General features: G+C 37.8%; 1 protein-coding gene across 1 annotated transcript in view; it reads right to left on the reverse strand.

Moving 5' to 3' along the window:
• The window catches only part of LOC141508022 (potassium-transporting ATPase alpha chain 2-like), a 36,180-nt gene extending 20,808 nt beyond the window's left edge, over positions 1 to 15,372 (reverse strand). Inside the window, exons 1-11 of the mRNA XM_074216268.1 lie at positions 15,086 to 15,372; positions 11,686 to 12,102; positions 10,370 to 10,525; positions 6,811 to 6,870; positions 5,798 to 6,001; positions 5,151 to 5,264; positions 3,621 to 3,755; positions 3,177 to 3,294; positions 2,605 to 2,873; positions 1,572 to 1,770; positions 1,285 to 1,394 (exon numbers count right to left, since the gene is read on the reverse strand). Coding sequence (XP_074072369.1) covers positions 1,285 to 1,394; positions 1,572 to 1,770; positions 2,605 to 2,873; positions 3,177 to 3,294; positions 3,621 to 3,755; positions 5,151 to 5,264; positions 5,798 to 6,001; positions 6,811 to 6,870; positions 10,370 to 10,525; positions 11,686 to 11,694 — 1,374 coding nt within the window. The 5' untranslated portion in view covers positions 11,695 to 12,102; positions 15,086 to 15,372. The remainder of the gene's footprint in view (positions 1 to 1,284; positions 1,395 to 1,571; positions 1,771 to 2,604; positions 2,874 to 3,176; positions 3,295 to 3,620; positions 3,756 to 5,150; positions 5,265 to 5,797; positions 6,002 to 6,810; positions 6,871 to 10,369; positions 10,526 to 11,685; positions 12,103 to 15,085) is intronic.
• Between the last annotated feature and the right edge of the window lie 2,672 nt (positions 15,373 to 18,044).

The raw sequence follows: 18,044 nt of genomic DNA on the forward strand, positions 1-18,044 counted from the left end.
TGTATTTAAGCTAGGCCTTAAAAGGAGAAATGGAATAGAAAAAAGTGAGTTATGAAGAAAGAAACACACTTGGCACTTTGCTATTCAAGACTGTAATGATACTTCATTTCACTAAAGCTGGAAAATAGTGGAGAAATGAGTTTGAATAGGGCAAGGTGGGGCCAGGTTACAGAGGGATTTGAAAACTAGGTTTGAACAAAATTATATTTAGATAATATAATTGACTAAGGAGCCAGTGAAGTATGAACAAAAAGAAGAATATGATGAAAAGTGTTATATAAGGAATATGTCTGGCTGTAAGATGCATGAAGTTTTAGAGAAGTAAGAAAATAAGATCCAGCAGCCCAGTTAGGTGACTGCAAGAGCACTATGAGTAAAAAAAAAAGGAGATGAGGGTGGAAGCAAAGAAGTTAGAGAGAAGTGACATTTTACAGGAAAAAAGGTATTTACAATTATCCTGTGGATATAGGAAATGAAGGAGAGAGCTAAAGGTGACTTCAAATTCAGAGCTTGGGTGACAGAAAGAATGTGGTTGAATTAAATGATTTTAAAGTGTCTTAAAAATTGAGAAATGGAAACATAAATTCACATGAAAGAAAATTTTTCCTACCTCAACTACTTCAGTCCTTCTTGATATCCCCTTACTCTAAACTTACTGTCTAAAAAACACAATTCAGTGCTTAATCTGATTATTTTATCTAATTCATTCATAAAATATATTTTATCTAATTTATAATTGTATCTTCATTAAAAAGCAGAAGTACTTAAGCTTGGTTTTAGATATGTTGTTTTCAGGGCAGATGATAGTGGATTAGCTAGGTGGCAATAGCTATTCATTATTAGGAGAATAGATAGGGGACTGAAGTTTTATCATATAAGATTTAGGTAATCATTAAGATTTGGGTAAGCACAAGAGTTCAGGGACTAAGCTTTGGTAAAATACCCCTAGTGAGTGGGTAGAAGGGGAATTCTGTTCTTCTGGACTCTAAACCCAGAGCTCTATCCACTACAGCACCTAGCTGCCATTTTTTTTTTACCTAGCTGCCTTGCTTATACTACTACAACACACTTTCTCAAAACCAATATTTTGAAAATTATTTTGATCTTTCCTATGACTCTACAAATCAAAGTAGCCAAACCACTTTGTTGTTTGACTAGTTAACACGTTGGCAATTCAAACTTGCTCTTCTTCCCATCTCAATAACTAGTTCTACAACAGAAGAGAACACATAGATGACCTGGAGACTGACTTTACGGTCACACTTAAATGAGCAAAAATCCTACCTTCATGATGGGGACACTTTCCTGTCCTGGTCGGAACTCAGCTCGGTTGCACAGTGTTACAATCTTGGACAAGGAGGCCCAGGTTGCAGAACTTTGATCAAAGATCTGGGCTGGAAAGTAAGAGAAAGAATCATGTAGCAGAGAGAAATGTGCTGGGGACAAGAGAATGCTTTTGTATATCTGTAGGGTCTAAACAGATTTCACAACCATCTTGCTCACTCTATCAGGGTTGACATTAACTTCCCATACTCAGCCCCTCTTCCGTGAGATTGCTTTCAAAACCTCACCTCTCTGATCTTCACTTGTATCAGCTTGATAGATCTGGTTGTCAAACCAAAGATGGGCCACAGTCATTCGGTTTTGTGTTAAGGTTCCAGTCTTATCAGAGCAGATGATGGAGGTAGAACCCAGAGTTTCCACTGCTTCCAGGTTCTTCACCAGACAGTTCTTCTTGGCCATTCGTTTTGCTGTTAGTGACAGACTCACCTAGAAAAGAAAGGAGAGATATGAGTACCATTGAGTCAATATAATAAAAAACTTTGTGCTCACTGTAAAGACCACACTTTAATTTTTCTTTGATAAATAACCAAGTCAATATTTGTGACTGGATGTATATTTTCAGAAAATATATGGTAATGGTTGTTATAAAGAAAATTTTGTTAGTTTATTGATCAAATGATACCAAGGGAGTTTTTTTTTTGAAGGTAAATAAAAGTCCCCCTTTGGTTCTTTTCTCTTTTGAATAAAGTGATTCATAATGATTTAATGTTTAAGGCAAGGTCATCAAGTTAATACCATAGGATGTAAATCACTATTTGCTCTTGACAACTTCAGCAACTATGCACCTCTCCAAAAAAGAAATTATTAGATAGTTGCTAGATTGTCATGCCAAAGGGGACATCTTAAAGCACTTGTTTCATTTTAATGCTCTACATCTCAAAATTTTTTGGTTTCTGTTGAATTCAGAAATCTCAAAGACCCTTTACAAATATCCACTAACTTACACTTCACTTTAAAAGTTGATTATTATAGAAATCAATTTACAGTTTCTTTTCATCTTTTACCTAGGGGAAAGTACAGCAGAAAAATGAACATATAAGCTTACTTAAACAGACCCCCCCCCAAAAAAAAGGAAGAGTAATTTCCAATGTTCAAACCATCATAAATAATTCTTTTTAATTCCCCAAGGCCTAATCCATTGAAAATACTCAATATTGCTCCCCCTCATGGTGAAACAATTTCATTTTAAAGCATAAAAATAATTTGCAATATACAGATTCATGATATACAGAGTATAGGGATCAAGTTAGAAGGACTTACAGTGACAGCAGCCAGAAGACCCTCTGGCACATTGGCCACAATGATGCCAATGAGGAAGATGATAGATTCTAGGACAGGATATTTCATGGATACTGCAATGATGAAGAAGACAACTCCAATAGAAACAGCTACTCCCGCCACAATATGGACAAAGTGCTCAATTTCAATAGCAATGGGAGTCTTTTCATTCCCAACACCAGAAGCCAGTGAGGCAATTCTTCCAATGATAGTCCGATCACCTGTATTAATGACTATGCCAGTTGCTGTCCCTGCAAGAAAAGTATATGGGTGATATTCCAGGAAAAGAGGTGCAGACTGCTTGGGTTTCTGTCTCTATCCTGAAGACCTGTCAAAATAACCTGTCAAATAGCCATTGCCCTGATCTGAAGAACCTCATAGTATTAAATCAAGTTTTGACTAATTGAGTACAAATTTCTTTCTTTTTTTTTTGCATTTATTTTGGAAAAAAAAATTTTGTATGAAGTAGTAGAAAGCAAACCAAAAAGGAGAGCCTGAACAGAAGGACCCTTAATTTTTATGGAATATTTGATACATATGTGCACTAGACCTACCTTCCAGGCAGGTTGTAGAATAAAAACCAATGTTCTTCGTCTCCAAGGGATTTTCATGGGTAAAATCACAGGTTCGAGATTGAGGCTCTGATTCCCCAGTTAGAGATGAATTATCTACCTGTGAATGAATTCAATTCAAGAGACAATTCAATTTAAGTATCTACACTGTGTAAGATTCAATAGTAGGCACTGAGGTTATAAAGACAAAAATACAGTTTCTCCTCTCAAAGACAGTAAGGAGCAAAAGAAATAACATGCACAAGATTAAATACACATAAAACATACACTAAATAATCTAAAGTAATTTCATGGAAATAAAATTGATAAAAGTCTATAATTAGGTACTTTGAAATTCAATCAGGAAAGAGTACTGGATGAGGTTGTAGATTATAGTGATTGGGACTAGATCCAGTTATCATTAGAGAGTATTACATTGGTGCTTACTTTACAACCATGTGAGGACAGAAGCCTGATATCAGCAGGAATCTGGTCTCCACCTTTAATCTCTACGATATCTCCTACAACCAGTTGCTCTGCAGGGATCTCCCTCTTTTCTCCATCTCTGATGACAAGGGCTTGCTGGGAAATTAAAATGTAAAAGAAAATTCAGAACCTGACTTGGCATCTTCTTTATCTATATTGCCCCCATCCTTTTGTCTGAAAGCTCATAGTCAGAGGTAATGACAGCTATAGGCAATAGTTAAAACTATTTAAAAGCTATTTAAAACTAACATTTAAACAGTACTTTAACATTTGCAAAATTCTTCATGCTATCTCATTTGATTCTTACAACAACCCCAAGTAAGTGATATTATTATCCTCATTTTTCAGATTTAAAACAAACAAACAAACCCGTGGCTGAGATAGGTTAAATGACATGTCTGGGTTACAAAATTAGTGTCTGAGGCAAAATTTCAACTTGAATCTTCCTGACTTCAAGTCCAATGTTCTATACACTATGTGGCCTGTCTATGAGTAGGGCAATATGTGTTTGTTTCTCTTGATCCTGAAAGCCTTGAAGTGAGGTAGTGCAGAAGGACAGAAAATGCTGGAAGAAGATTTGAGGTGAGTTGCAAGCTTGAGAAAGAGAGAATAACAGGGACCTACTGGGACTGTAGCTAGCTACAGCATCAGGAGGAATCTTAGCTTGAATAATGAAGATGTAAGCCAAAATTCAGGATCTTAAATTTAGAACTGTAAGGAATCCCAGAAGTCAACAAGAAGAATATTCTCATTATACAGTTGATACTAGAAGTATGGAGAAATGACTAGATTAAGACCATGCAGCTAGAAATTATCTGAGGAAAGAGTTCAAGTCAAGTCTTCTTGATACCATGTCCAGTGCCCTATCCTTGATCACATACTGCCTTTGTGTGATATAAATCATAATTATATCAGTTTTGAGCTATATTCTTCCCTTCTTGAAAAAAGGGTGACTCATTCCCTTTTCTATCCCCCCCCCCAGTTAAGTTTGGCATTTTCTTTGGCTATTTTGGAAGAAAATGGTTTGCTTCAAACATAAGACTGAAAACCTACCATGGAAAGACCAGTGTGCAATAGGAAGGACATTGTGTTAAGCCATTCTGCATCCTTTTGGTGGCAATATAAATGAATACAAACAATGAGTTGAATGAAAAGGGGCAGTCAGGCTCATCAACTCAGGTAGATATGGTCACTCTTATGTCCTATTAAATAATTCATGGGGGCAACTAGGTGGCACAGTGGATAGAGCACCAGTCCTGGGGTCAGGAAGATCTGAATTGAAATCTGGCCTCAGACATTTAATAATTACCTAGCTGTTTGACCTTGGGCAAGTCACTTAACCCCATTGCCTGGCCAAAAAAAATCAATTCGTTAAAAGTTATTATTTGAACCTCTCAGGTGGCACTTTAGAAGTGAATAAAAAAAAATCAGGCAGAACCATATGAGAAGTATTTGCCACAATATAGATCAAGAGAGTTTTGACCTACTTACCCGAGGTATCATTTTAGAGAAGCTGGCAATGATGTTGGTACTTTTTGCCTCTTGGTAATAAGCAAAAATCCCAGTGAATATAACCACCAAGGCAAGCACAATACCTAAATAGACCTGCATGAAAGGGAAAGGAGATCTAAATCAGAGAAGCAGATATACAAAATAAAGTGGGTACCATTTAGGGTGAGAATCTCTACCTTCAAAAAGTTAGATGCCCAAGTATTTGTTATATAAGTCAGTAGGAAATTCTTTCATACATTTTGGTTGCCAAGCATGATGAATCTCTGAAAGGTTTTCCTAAATGCTTCAATTCTCAAATTAAGAAAAGAGAAAAAAGGCTTTGAAAAGGAGGTTAGAGCCCAAGTATATTGATTATTAAGTTAGAACTTTTGCTTCTTAGGAATTCATGGTTTTTTCCTGTTTTGTCTCTGTGGTACAGCAAAGGCAACTGTCAGTAGATCCCTACCTCCTATTCAAAAAAAATGTAGCCTAGAGAGGCTCCATTCCATAGCAGAAATAGAATTGAATTCCCTGATTCCTTCATGCTCAGTTCAGGACTGGCTATGAGAGCACTTAGCCTCTGGCATCCCTCCCATGATAGAGATGTCAATGACTAAACCATTGTAAGAAGCCTGATATGTACTTACATTATCCATGGAAGCAGACTTGTCCTTTGCCAATTGGATCCCATAAGCAATCCAACAGAGGACAGCTCCTGCCCATAAGAGGATAGAGAATCCACCCACCATTTGTTTGAGGAATTTGATGATTTCAGAAGTTTCTTTAGGAGGAGAAAGAGCATTGGGGCCATCTTGAACCAAGATCTCTGCTGCTTTTGTGCTAGTGAGACCCTGCAAGGACAAAGTTAAGAAAAGATCATTATTAAAGAGTAACTGGACATTTCTAACTTTGTAGATGTGGAGCTCCAAGAGTTTTTTTTTTTTTATAAAGCCCCTAGTAATTTTTTTTTCCTTTTTGATAACTTCTACCTTTGTTTTGTTGTTGTTATTTTCAGAACAAGGAAATGACTATTGAAATTTCTTGGGTACAGAATGAGGATTTGCAGAGAAGAAGTAAAAAACAAGATGGTGGTAGTTCTGGAGACAGGGAATATGGTTTCAAAATTTTGCCTCTGACACTATCTGTGTGACCTTGGACAAGTTATAATCTCTAGGCTCTTCTGTTTTTCCTTTCATAAAATTAGTGAGTTGGGCTAGAAGATCTCTGAGCTTCCTTATATGTCTTTGATTTTTAAATGCTAAAACAGTTCGTACCCTGAAAAAAATATTATTCTGAAACTTTTATAGTAGAAATTATAACCTAGCTCTTTTTTTCCCCTATATATCCTCAAGGTAATATGTTATTCATAAATTATGACATCTTCTCTGTCCTTCAATGCCTTAATCACAATATTCAATATTGTTATCCTAGCATTATATGACCTCTAAGAAATATGTTTCTGTCTTGGCCAGTCTAAACAATTTTGGTTGTATCATTCTTATACTTAATGCATACTGTCTTGGGTTATATTTTTTTATGTACAAGGCACACATTTTCTCTCCCTTACTACAATGAATTACTGACTGAAGATTTTTTTCCCACCTCTCCCTAATCCCTAATAGAAGGCAAATTCCTGATGTCTATCCTCTCAGTGACTTACTCGGATGATGTTTGTTCCATACTTGTCTTCTAATGCCTTAGCATTGAGTTTGTGGTCATCCTAAAATTCAAGAAAAATAAAGAAAACCAAGTAAAAGAGATGCCATTTAAGTGACTATATAAATCTGAAAAGTTATTGGAAGATAGGGATAGAATTAAATTCATATTATAGTATCCCAGAGCTGGAAGGGCCTTAGAAGACATCTGAATTAATCTTCAACTTCTAAAAATACAGTTTGTCACAATTTTCCTGGCAAATGGTTGTCCAGCTTCAACTTAAGTACTTCTAGAGATAGCTCATGACTTCATAATATACATCATTTCACTGATGAGCAATACTGATTGATAGGAAGTTCTTCCTTATATTGAAACAAATTTACATTTCTTCAGCTTCTACATTTTACATATTTGAAAAAAAAATCCTTTCTCTCACTAAGCTTCTTCTTCAGGCTAAATATCTGCTAGTTCCCCAGGATAGACTTCTTAGGACGCACAGGTAACTGTGAATTGCCCTGAGTTAAAGCTACCAGCTGTTAAGCAGAGAAGAACCGATGCCTCATCTTCTCACAATTTGTTCCTTGGTCTCATCAGTCTATTTCCATTATGGTTTTTGCTTTCCTACCTATCTCACTAAAGCAGAAATATTCCTCCCATGTGAAACTCACCAGCAATGCAAATAATCATTAATTCTACCCTTTCAATTGTGCTAAAGGAGCCCAATCTTTCTCTTAAACCAACAAACTCTAAGATTCCCTATGAGTGAATATTCAAGTTAAATGTGAGATTAAGGGATCAAATATCTTCAATTGTCTGAGATCTTATTCTTCAGACTCTAAATATCATTAATTAGGTTGGTTAGCATTAGAATTTGTATCAGCAATAGCCCTTGCTTTCAATTTTTAGGGTTTTATTTTGTCCTGGATGACAAAAGACTCCATTTTCCACTAAAAGTATTAAAGTGAATATTGGCTCTCCTTTTCCAACTTCAGTCATGCTTTATTTGGAGCAGTTTCTCCTACTTTTGGTCCTTTTCATGTTTTAAGATGTGGTTTTGATAAAGAACTAGTCTATTCTAGTACAAGGTCCTGGACTCTTTTTCTTAGGCATTGTGAAATTATATCACTATGCAAATCAAAAGGGTAGTTAGGTGGTGCAGAGGATGGAGCACTAACCTTGGAAGCAGGAGGATGGGGGTTTGAATCCAACCTCAGACATTTGCCGCTTACTAGCTGTGTGACCTTGGGCAAGTCACTTAACCCTGATTGCCTCACATCCAGGATCATCTCCAGTTAGCCCTGATTCACATCTGGCCACTGGACCAGATGACTTCAGAGGAGAAAGTGAGGCTGGTGACTTAGCACAGTATCCCCTCACTCAAATTCAGTTCATATGCTTATCATCACTTCCTTGATGTCTTGGTCTTCTTTGGGAATGAAGGACAAACATAATCATGCAAACCATCTCAACTGGGCAGCAAAGAGACCTTCCCTCTCTCCACCCTCAACTCCAGTTATACTGTCTTCAGTTGCAGCTCCCAGGGTAGATGTGAAAAGACAGTAAAGGTCCCAGAGTGGTCCATAGGGCAAACTGTATTGGTCAGAGAGGAAGGATTTCCTCAGAGTACCACCTTTACAATAGTCTTATTGGTATTGAGAAAGGAAAGAGAATTACTTGGCCAAAAATGCTAGGAATCCTTGAATCACAAGCCATTAGAACTGGAAGGGGCTTTGGAGATCATTTAGTCCAATTCCTTCACTTTCCAGGTGAGGAACATTTCAGACAGCTGAAATAGATGCTTAAAAATCACACACCCACCTGGCCTATGGCATAGCTATGACCAGAACTCAGATTTCTAGATTGCCAGTGTCTTACTCTTTTCACTATACTACTTCTGAGACGTTTATCTTCTCAGAAAGATGTAAAATGCTTAGAGAAAGAAGGTTGCTATCATAATAGAAGGTTACTATCATGATAAGATTTAGAAATAGATCTTCATGAAAAATAATTATTTCATGGAGAAAAAAGGCATTTTTTCAACCTTAATTTTAGATGCTTCACATGTATCAATACAAATTTGTGACTTTAGTGTGGAAATAAAAGCGACCCTTGCAAATACAGTAAACCTTTCCACAAAACCTTTGATATATCATATCAATTTTATGTACTTGATCATTTCTGGTAACAGAGAACTTCCTACTTTATGCAACAAAACTGTTAAATGGTTGAGAAGTTCCATTGTTAGAAAGTTCTTCCTGATACTAGGTGTATTTTGTTGTTCAGTCATGCCCTGCTCTTTATGAACCATATCTCTCCATGGGGTTTTCTTGGCAAAGATATTGGAATGATTTGCTATTTCCTTCTCCAGTGGATCCTTTTGTCAGCAGAGGTTAAATGACTTGCACAAAATTCACATAGCTTGGAAGTATCTGAGGTTGGATTTGAACTCAGTTCTTCCTGACTCCAGGACCAACATTCTATTCACTGAGCTACCAGCTGCTTTACAGTGTCAGAAGTGGGATGGATCTGTATATATATACAGATCCATCTATTTATGAGTTTTGTGTATACACATATATGTGTATATGTATATATACATAAACTCATAAATATAAACATGCATACATACACATATAAATAGTGGATATATACATATATGCAATCTAGTGGAAGGATGCCAGGAGAGTGGATAGCTATCCACTATGCCTTTGGAGTTAGGGAGATCTAGGTTCAAGTCTTGCTTCTAGTATCAGAATAGCTGTGATTGGAAGATAAATAATTTATCCTCTCAGTGCCTCAGGCAACTAACAGTTTATGTTAGCAGTAGATCTTACCTGCAAAGAGTATATGTATTTCTACAGTGGGGATTCCCTACTTCAATTTCAGTCGTGCTTTCCCCACCAGGAAAAGAATTTTTTTCTTCCTCAAAATCTTAGAAATTGTTCTCATTTTAAAGTGCAATAAACAGATATTCAAGATTTCTTTTTTAGTCTCTTGCCCCATTAATGCCATTATAAGAACTTAAAATGATTAATTTTGTTCCATTTCACTTTAAGTGGTTGAATAGAAGAGAAATCCTAAACTATGTGCCAATGATCCTTCTGATTAGGATTATTAAGTCTGAGTTCTACACTTCAGTGCCTTTATGTAGAATACAGGAATCATCTAGTATAGCTGGCCTTTGGGCAAAGATTACATCAGTCTCATTTTATTAGGGAACAAATTTCTTGGTTGTATTTTTTTTTAAAAACCTCAAACATTGGATTTTTCATCTACAAGATATATTTTAAAGGGGCAGATCTCAAAGGAATCCTGGGACCTATGGACAATATGGTATAATAAATGAAAATAGCACCCAGTTATAGAGTCTGGAAGATAGAAATTTGAATCTGACTCAACTAATTACAATAAGTATAACAATATATGTGCCTCAGTTTCCTCCTCTATAAAGTGATATTATTGGATTAGGTGATTGTTCAGTCAATTCCAGCTCTAAAACACTTAATTCTCTTGGCAAATAAAAGTACCATGAAAACAACAAAATACTCCTTGAGATAACTGACCAGATCAAGTTCTTTCTTTAGTTCTTCTTTCTGGTGGTCCTTCTTATGTCCCAAGTGATTCTTCAGGCCCCTGTAATTTTCATTGCCATTCCCCTCATCTATTGTTTCAATGTCTTTTATTCCATTGACCTCAATAGAGTAAACTCCTGATTTTTTCTGAAAAACAAAGATTGAATGTCAGCTGAAAATTAGTCTTTTGAGAAACGGGTATCAAGGTCATTCATCTCAAGTCAAGGAGATGAGAGAAAAGAGAATGTATCCTGATATCCCACACACATCTTTGCTTACCCTGCCTCTCGGCCCCACAACTTTAAAGAGAGGGAGAAGTAAGTGGAACATGAATGAACAGGGTATTTTACTTCCATTAACTCCAAGGGCAACATCACATTTCTTTTCTTACTTACAGGAGAGGGCCCTAAGATTTCTTTACTACCTTTAAAGAAAGGTACTGTGGCAAGGCACAGGCAGACAAGCCAGTTAAACATTTCTTTTAAGTGGATGGGTGATTAGGTAGAGGCAGGGCGATATAATCTTAAGGGAGAAAATATTTCACTCTTCTTTAACCCTAGAGCAGAAAGAACTTTTCAATGAAGTAATCATTTATTCAGGACTATGTACCCAAGTACTTTACAAATTTTATCTCCCTTGATCAAGAAGTCGAGAAGTCACTTGCGCTCCATTGTCAAACCCAAGTGGACAAGTTCACTATCTGGAGAAAGGGGATCTAGGTCTGAATGACATGAGTTAGAGAACTAAAACAGATCGCAGCTGCCCGTTTTCTTTTAGCTTTTCCCATCCCGAAGATCCATAAGCAGGTTTAGTCTTTTCTCCTTTCCTGTCTACAGTTGGTCTGAGCTCAGTTCTTCACATTGAATCTGAAGTGTGTAGAAATTTGTTGTAGATGGGGAGGAGAGAGGGAGGAAGGGAGAAAAGGAGCATGTTTTTATTCCAATCTTTCATTTTCATCTCCCCATCTAAATTTGTGGTAGACTGCGGAAACTGATGTGGAGATATACCTCTCCAGCTCTGGGGAAACGTATAAACCCCGAGGATAAAGAGATTCTACTGAACAGACTTCAAGCCCCTCTGCTCTGTAGAATCAACTGTAGAAGGCCCCCAATTCCCGTTTCTCCCTGCCTTTTCCAAGCCCTGGGTGTCCGGGGAGCGATCAGCTCTCTGTAGGCAAAGGAGGGGATCACAGAGCGGTGCAGACGGTAGTGGGGGGCCGACTGCCGCACCAGCCTAATAACCCTCCTCCCGCAGCCAATCCAAGAATGAAAGATAAGGTTTGCAGGGAGGCGCGGCTCAACACGCACCTTGCCCATAAGTGCTGATGGCTTAGCGTTGGTCCCAGGCTGGGGTGAGGCGATGGGGTCCCGGGCCGAGGAAGCAGAGGGGAACTCGCGAGTCCGGCGACCAGGTATCAGGAGCTCACAGGTTCGGATGGGACCGGTCCCCAGGTCCCAGCGATCACTCAAAGGTTAGCTGCGGGCTTCTCCCTCTGCTGACATCCTGACAGGTTCAGCCTATTGCTCCCTGTAGGGCAGTGAGCCCATGCCCGGCTCCTTTTAAATCAACACCTGGGCCCCTCCCACTCTCACCTCTGATTGCTGGTCTAACCGGGTCTCTGCCTTCTCTGGGGAGGCGGGAGAAAAATATCACAAGTATGTGGCCCCCCCTTGGCCAAGGGATGCAGAATCTGGAGCCAGACGGAGGGTTGAGGGGAATGGGGGCTGGGGAGTACGATGGGGAGGAGAGAGGGAGGGAGAGAGAAAAGGAGCATGTTTTTATTTTAATCTTTCATTTTCATCTCCCCATCTAAATAACAGCAAGAGAAAAGCTCACCAATTCCAGTCTTAATTTAAAATATTACCTGAAGCACCTGAGAATTGCTCTTGAGGGTTGTGGGGAGGGGGTGTGTGTGTGCATGGAGTTGTCTGTGAGATGTCAGGGTGTACTTGTTCATTCAAGGGCCAGCAAAACCTTAAAGAAATAGGGAACTCTACTTTGTAATTTGTTTTAATAAATCCTCTCTCTTTCTTCTCAGCTGCATTTCCTATGAGGGCAAACCCCTAAGTGGCCCATTCAGGTTCAAAGAAAGGTGGCTCCACTCTTTCTTTTTATCTAAGGGACTTTCAGTTTCTACTGGCATACACACTCATTCTTTCATTTGTTGGTATCTTCACATGAAATCTAAAATTTGCTTGCTAAAGGAAGGTGTAACCACATATACATTCATGTGCACACATTCAATCAAGATCCATCTACCTGGAAGATGCTTTCCTTTTGAAATGGTGTTTATCAAATAAAGAAGTAATTGCTATTTCCCTAGGTCAGAAGATTAACCATTCACCATGGTTGGTGGAAAGAAAGCACAGACTTTAGAGCAAGTAACACCTGCAGAGAAAAATTCCTTTGGCTTAAGTTTACAATCCACTACTCCACTCACTATCACTATCTTCAGAAACCAAGGAACAGAAAAGTTGATGCAATGGAACTCATCTAGTTGTGGTCATCAAAGAAAGTAAAAATCTGATTTTTTGATATGCTTTTGGAAGTGGGGAGGAGGGAGGAAAAGAGAATTCACAGATTTTTAAAAAACTAATGCCATTTAAAAACTGACTGGGAGAGTGAACTTGGTCATACCCTTTTTCATGAATTTTAGAAAAGGATCTCTGCCTGATTGGCAGATTCAGCTCTTATCCTCCTTCAGATACCATAGGACCCTTTAGATAACATTTACTCTGAATTTTTCCAGGGATCCAAATTCAGTCACCACTGAAGTGACCATGTGCCATCTTCTGGATGCCTGATTCTCAGGTGTCCCATAGGATTGTGTGTGTGTGTGTGTGTTGACATATTTGTGGGAGAACAAATGTACCTTTCTCTTAGTCTCATTCCTCTGTTGTTACAAGTCCTCCTACCTTCTCTTCTGAGTATTCCACAGTGCCCTTCAGCACAAGGGACATGATGAACTCTCTAAATTTCCCTGTGAACACCAGGTGTTTGTGATGCCATAACTCAAGCAACATAGCTGGCACCTGGTGTGGTCTCCACCTTGTAAAACTATGGAATGGATTTCCTCTCGGAAACTCCTTCCTCGGGGGCAGTCATCCACACAATTTGGGGGTGTGGCTTCTAAACTCCACCTATCTCTAATGAATCTTTGAGGGGGAAATGGAAGTCTGAAACAGGAAGGGGGTGGGGGAAGAGAATAAGCATTATCAAGCACTTACTAAGCACTTTACAAAAAACACATTTGTTTGTCACTCACTATCATTATTTTACAACTGAAGAAAGCGAGATAAAGGATCATCATATGCTCAACCTCATATAGCCAGGAAGTATCTGAAGTCAAATTTGAACTCAGGTCTTCCTGAATCCTCTTTATCTACTATTACCACCTAGTGGAATGGAGACCTCTTTACCCTAATCTAACTGTGATTCCCTCTAAGTGAGTTTATGTCTGTTGGATATTAGACATTATATATTAGAGTATTTAGAGAAATTTACTACACATTTTGTATCTTTCCCTGTTGTTTTGTGTATCAGTCCTGGTCTCTAATAGATTATAAACTTTTTTTTGAGGGGGGGATTTTCAAGGCAATGGAATTAAGTGACTTGCCCAAGGTCACACAGCTAGGTAATTAAGTATCTGCGGTTGGATTTGAACTCAGGTACTCCTGACTCCAGGACTGGTGCTCAGACCACTGAGCCACCTAACTGCCCCTTGATTGTAAACTCTTTAAAGGCAACAATCGTGGCTGATGGAGAAGACTGTTGGAGATAGGCTTCAAGATGTTGGTCACTTCAAGGATTGTTCTGGGTCATATTCATATATATATGGAGTAGCTGAGTAGAGTCGAATGCAGGATTATAATTTTCTACGACAAGGACTTTAGGGTCTTCTAATCTAAATCTTTCATTTTATTGATAAAGACACTAAGATCTGGAGAGGATAAATGACTTGCTATCATCATGTATAGATAGACATTGAGAAGAGCCAAAATTGAACCTAGGTTCTTGGTACGGCAATCTTTCATTGTGCCACAATAATTACATGTGTAATACCTTACATTGCTCAACAGATTATGTTGGCTTTTCTTGGAAGGGTTTTAGTCAATCAATCAAGTATTGTGGTGCACCTTCGTTTCACCTAGGACTATTCTCAAAGCTTATGTTTATGGAAGAAGGCATAATAGTTGCTTTTAAAGAGATTGCAATCTATTAGAGAGACAAGACTGATACACAAAAGAACAGGGAGAAATACAAAATGTGTAGTAGTTATCTCTAATTGTCTCTAAATATTCTAAGAGCTTAAAGGAGAAATAGATAAGAAGAGGACCAACAAGATTTCACTTTTTTCCTTCCTTAAATAATTGCTCATTTTTTCTTTTTCTTTTCTACATGTCATGTCCTCCATCTCAGAAAGGTAGAGCAGAGAAGAAAGCTATATTGATTTTCTGGAAACCACATTTTGTAGAACACTTATTTAGAAAAGGGGATAAGGAGTTCCTTACTGAACTGTGCAAAAAGAATTCCAAAATATAAACTAGAGAGAGGTGGTGGCTGACTGCAGGGAAGAGAATAATTAGATTAAGAATGGTGAGAGCAAAATTTTTCTTCCTGTTTCACTTCTGGGTCAGTTTATGATTCATCTGCCCTCACATTCCAGCTAAGCATATTGATGCCTCACTGACACACTTTAGATGTTACCTTGTGTCTCACCTCCACAGGTAATGGCTAGTTCAGTTCTACCTTGCCACTGAGTGAGGACTTCTCTGAGCCTGAAGGAAAATTGTGAGAAAAAAAAAACTTTAGCTGAATATGATTTCACAAACTTACTGAAAGACTTTTGTTTACTAAGATGTCTAAAGACTATAAATATATAGGAGAAGTCAGTTTCTGTGAAAAGGATCTCTTCTGTTATTGGTCCTAATTGATGCTGTTAGAAAAAAATTATAGCTAGCATTTTTATAATCCTAAGGTTTACATAGCACTTTACATGTATTTCCTTATTTGATCCTCACAAGAAATTTGCAAAGGTGTTATGTTCAAACCCATTTTAAAGATAAGAAAACTAAGACTCAGAGAAATTAAGTGAATTTCCCAGTCACACAGTTAATAGAAAGAAAACTCAGATCTGATTGACTCCCAATCCAGTGAGAGATAATAAGATCATTGAAAATAGAGTATAAATGAAAAAAGTTGCTATCTATATCCAGAGAAAGAATTGATAAAAGAAGTATGTATAGAATAATTTTACATTTATACACACATACACACATACATACACATTTGTGTCTAATGGTGGTCAACTCCAGAGTTGGGGAGAGGGAAGAAAAAATATACATGATAGTTTGGTTGTATTTTTAAAAGGAATAAAAAATTATACATAAAACATTTGCAATTTCATGGTAATTATCATTTTATTTTAGTTTTTTTTGCAAGGCAATGGAGTTAAGTGGCTTGCCCAAGGCCATACAGCAAGGTAATTATTAAGTGTCTGAGGCTGGGTTTGAAATCAGGTACTCCTGACTCCAGGGTCGGTGCTATATCCACTGCATCACTTAGCCGCACCTATAATTATCTTTTTAAAAAAATATACTATGTTTTGGAAATGCTTGTTTTATTCTATAAATTAACAAATAAAAATAGGACATAGAAAATGCTTTTCCAATGGATAGGTAAAATTTTTTAAAAAGGGAAAACTAGCCTTTGATAAAATATTAATTGTATTAATTATATGCCAGGGTGTGAAGCTGCAAATTAAAAGTAAATGACAATCCTGCCCGCATTCTAATGGAGGATGGCAATAAATTAAAGGATACCAGAAAGAGCAGGAGTGTGGTGTCATGTTGTGGAGTCAGCAAGGAAATGAGGTGAAAGCTCCCTCTGACATTGACTCAAATAATTATCTACTACCCAAAGAAAATTCTGGTAGCTGTTATATACCAATCTTCATTTGTAAACTGGATCCCATAAGCAATCCTACAGAAGACAGCTCCTGACCATAAGAGAGTGGAGAATCTACCTCCAGGATGGTCCTCTGCTTGATGAATTCGATGCCTTGACACCTTTCCCTCATATTAACTCCTGCCCTCATTCTAGGGAACTTCATGTTGATATTCTGTCAGACTTTCTAACTCATAATTCCTCAACTTATTCATTCACATGTCCTATTTCTTTACTTCACCTCAGTTACACACAAAGGTGATTATATGCTTGATCTTTCCATCATTCACAAATGGTCATGAAATGTTTCACATTCACAGACTCAGAAATTCCTTTATCTGATCATTGCCAGATCATCTGAGTTGGCATTTCAACTCCTCCTCTATCTTGCAATTCTTAATGTTCATCTATATTGTGACCTTCAAACACTTGACTCCTCAATTCTCTGCCAGTCTATCACCCCAACTAACACTCCTCTTTTTCCCATTTTCATCCCTTGATGAACCTATTTAACTCTACATTGTGCTCTTTCTTCCCTTGTCCCCTTATCATGTAAGTGATTGTATACTATTCAACCTTGGATCATATCCAGAATAATCTGTCTTTGCCCTTATATAATTGCTATGAATAAAGCTGTAGAAAATCATGAAAGTGTGCTAAGTCCATGACAAATTTGTATTGTATAACCTCAACTTAATCCTCATTGCTCCATGGCAATTATTTACCCCCCCCCCCAATTAACTTACTATCTCACTTTCCAGAATGGCTCTTCCAAACTTCTTCATTCCTCCTCAAGTCTCCCATGGTTTATCTCCTTTCTCCTTCTCTACTAAAAACCTTGTCTTATATATGACTGAAAAAAAGAGGTCATTCACCAAGAGTTGCCTTTTTATTCCACTTTCTCATCTCACATTACCCAGATACCTTCTGCCACTCTCTCCTTCACTCTTCTCCCATAAAAAAGGTGGCCCTTCTCTTTACCAAGTGCAAATAATCCCATTCATCTCATTCATTCATTCATTCATTCATTCATTCTCTTTCAGTAGATTGCCTCCTCTATCACCCCCCAGTATCCCATATATTTTCAGTCTTTCCACTATGCATTGGCTATTATCTACTGCCTATACACATGCCCAAATCACACCCCACCCCCCATTCTCAAAAAGCTCTTACTTGATCTATCCATTCTTGTTGGTTATCCTTCCACATTTCTGCTGTCTTTTGGGGCAAACTTCTTGAGAAATGGGTGCTTTAACATCTTTCCTCTCATTCCTTAATTTTGTATAGTCTAGCTTCCAACTTCATCATTCAGTCAAAACTCCTCTCTTAATTTACTATTTTTTCTTAGTTGCCAAATCCAATGGCCTTTTTTTTTTCAGTTTCCATCTTCCTTACCTTTCTCTAAGCCTCTGACACTTATTCTTCTTGATATTCTCTAGGTTTTCATGACACAGTTTCCCCCTATTTTTCTTCCTGTACATCTTTCTGTTCCTTCTCAGTCTTCTTTTCTTTATCCAGGTCTCTGATAATCTTGGGTATCTTTCAGGGCTTTGTCCTGGGTCCCTCTTCTATAGTATTTCTTTTGGTGATCTCATTTAGTCTCATGTATTCAATTATGATCTCTATGGTAAGGATTCTTAAATCTACTTACCCAGACCTAACCTCTCTTCTGACCTTCAATTTCATGTCTCCAAATGACCACTGGATACTATAAACTGAA

The sequence above is a fragment of the Macrotis lagotis genome, chromosome 1, assembly GCF_037893015.1.
Source record: "Macrotis lagotis isolate mMagLag1 chromosome 1, bilby.v1.9.chrom.fasta, whole genome shotgun sequence".
NCBI classification, from domain to species: Eukaryota; Metazoa; Chordata; class Mammalia; order Peramelemorphia; family Peramelidae; genus Macrotis; species Macrotis lagotis.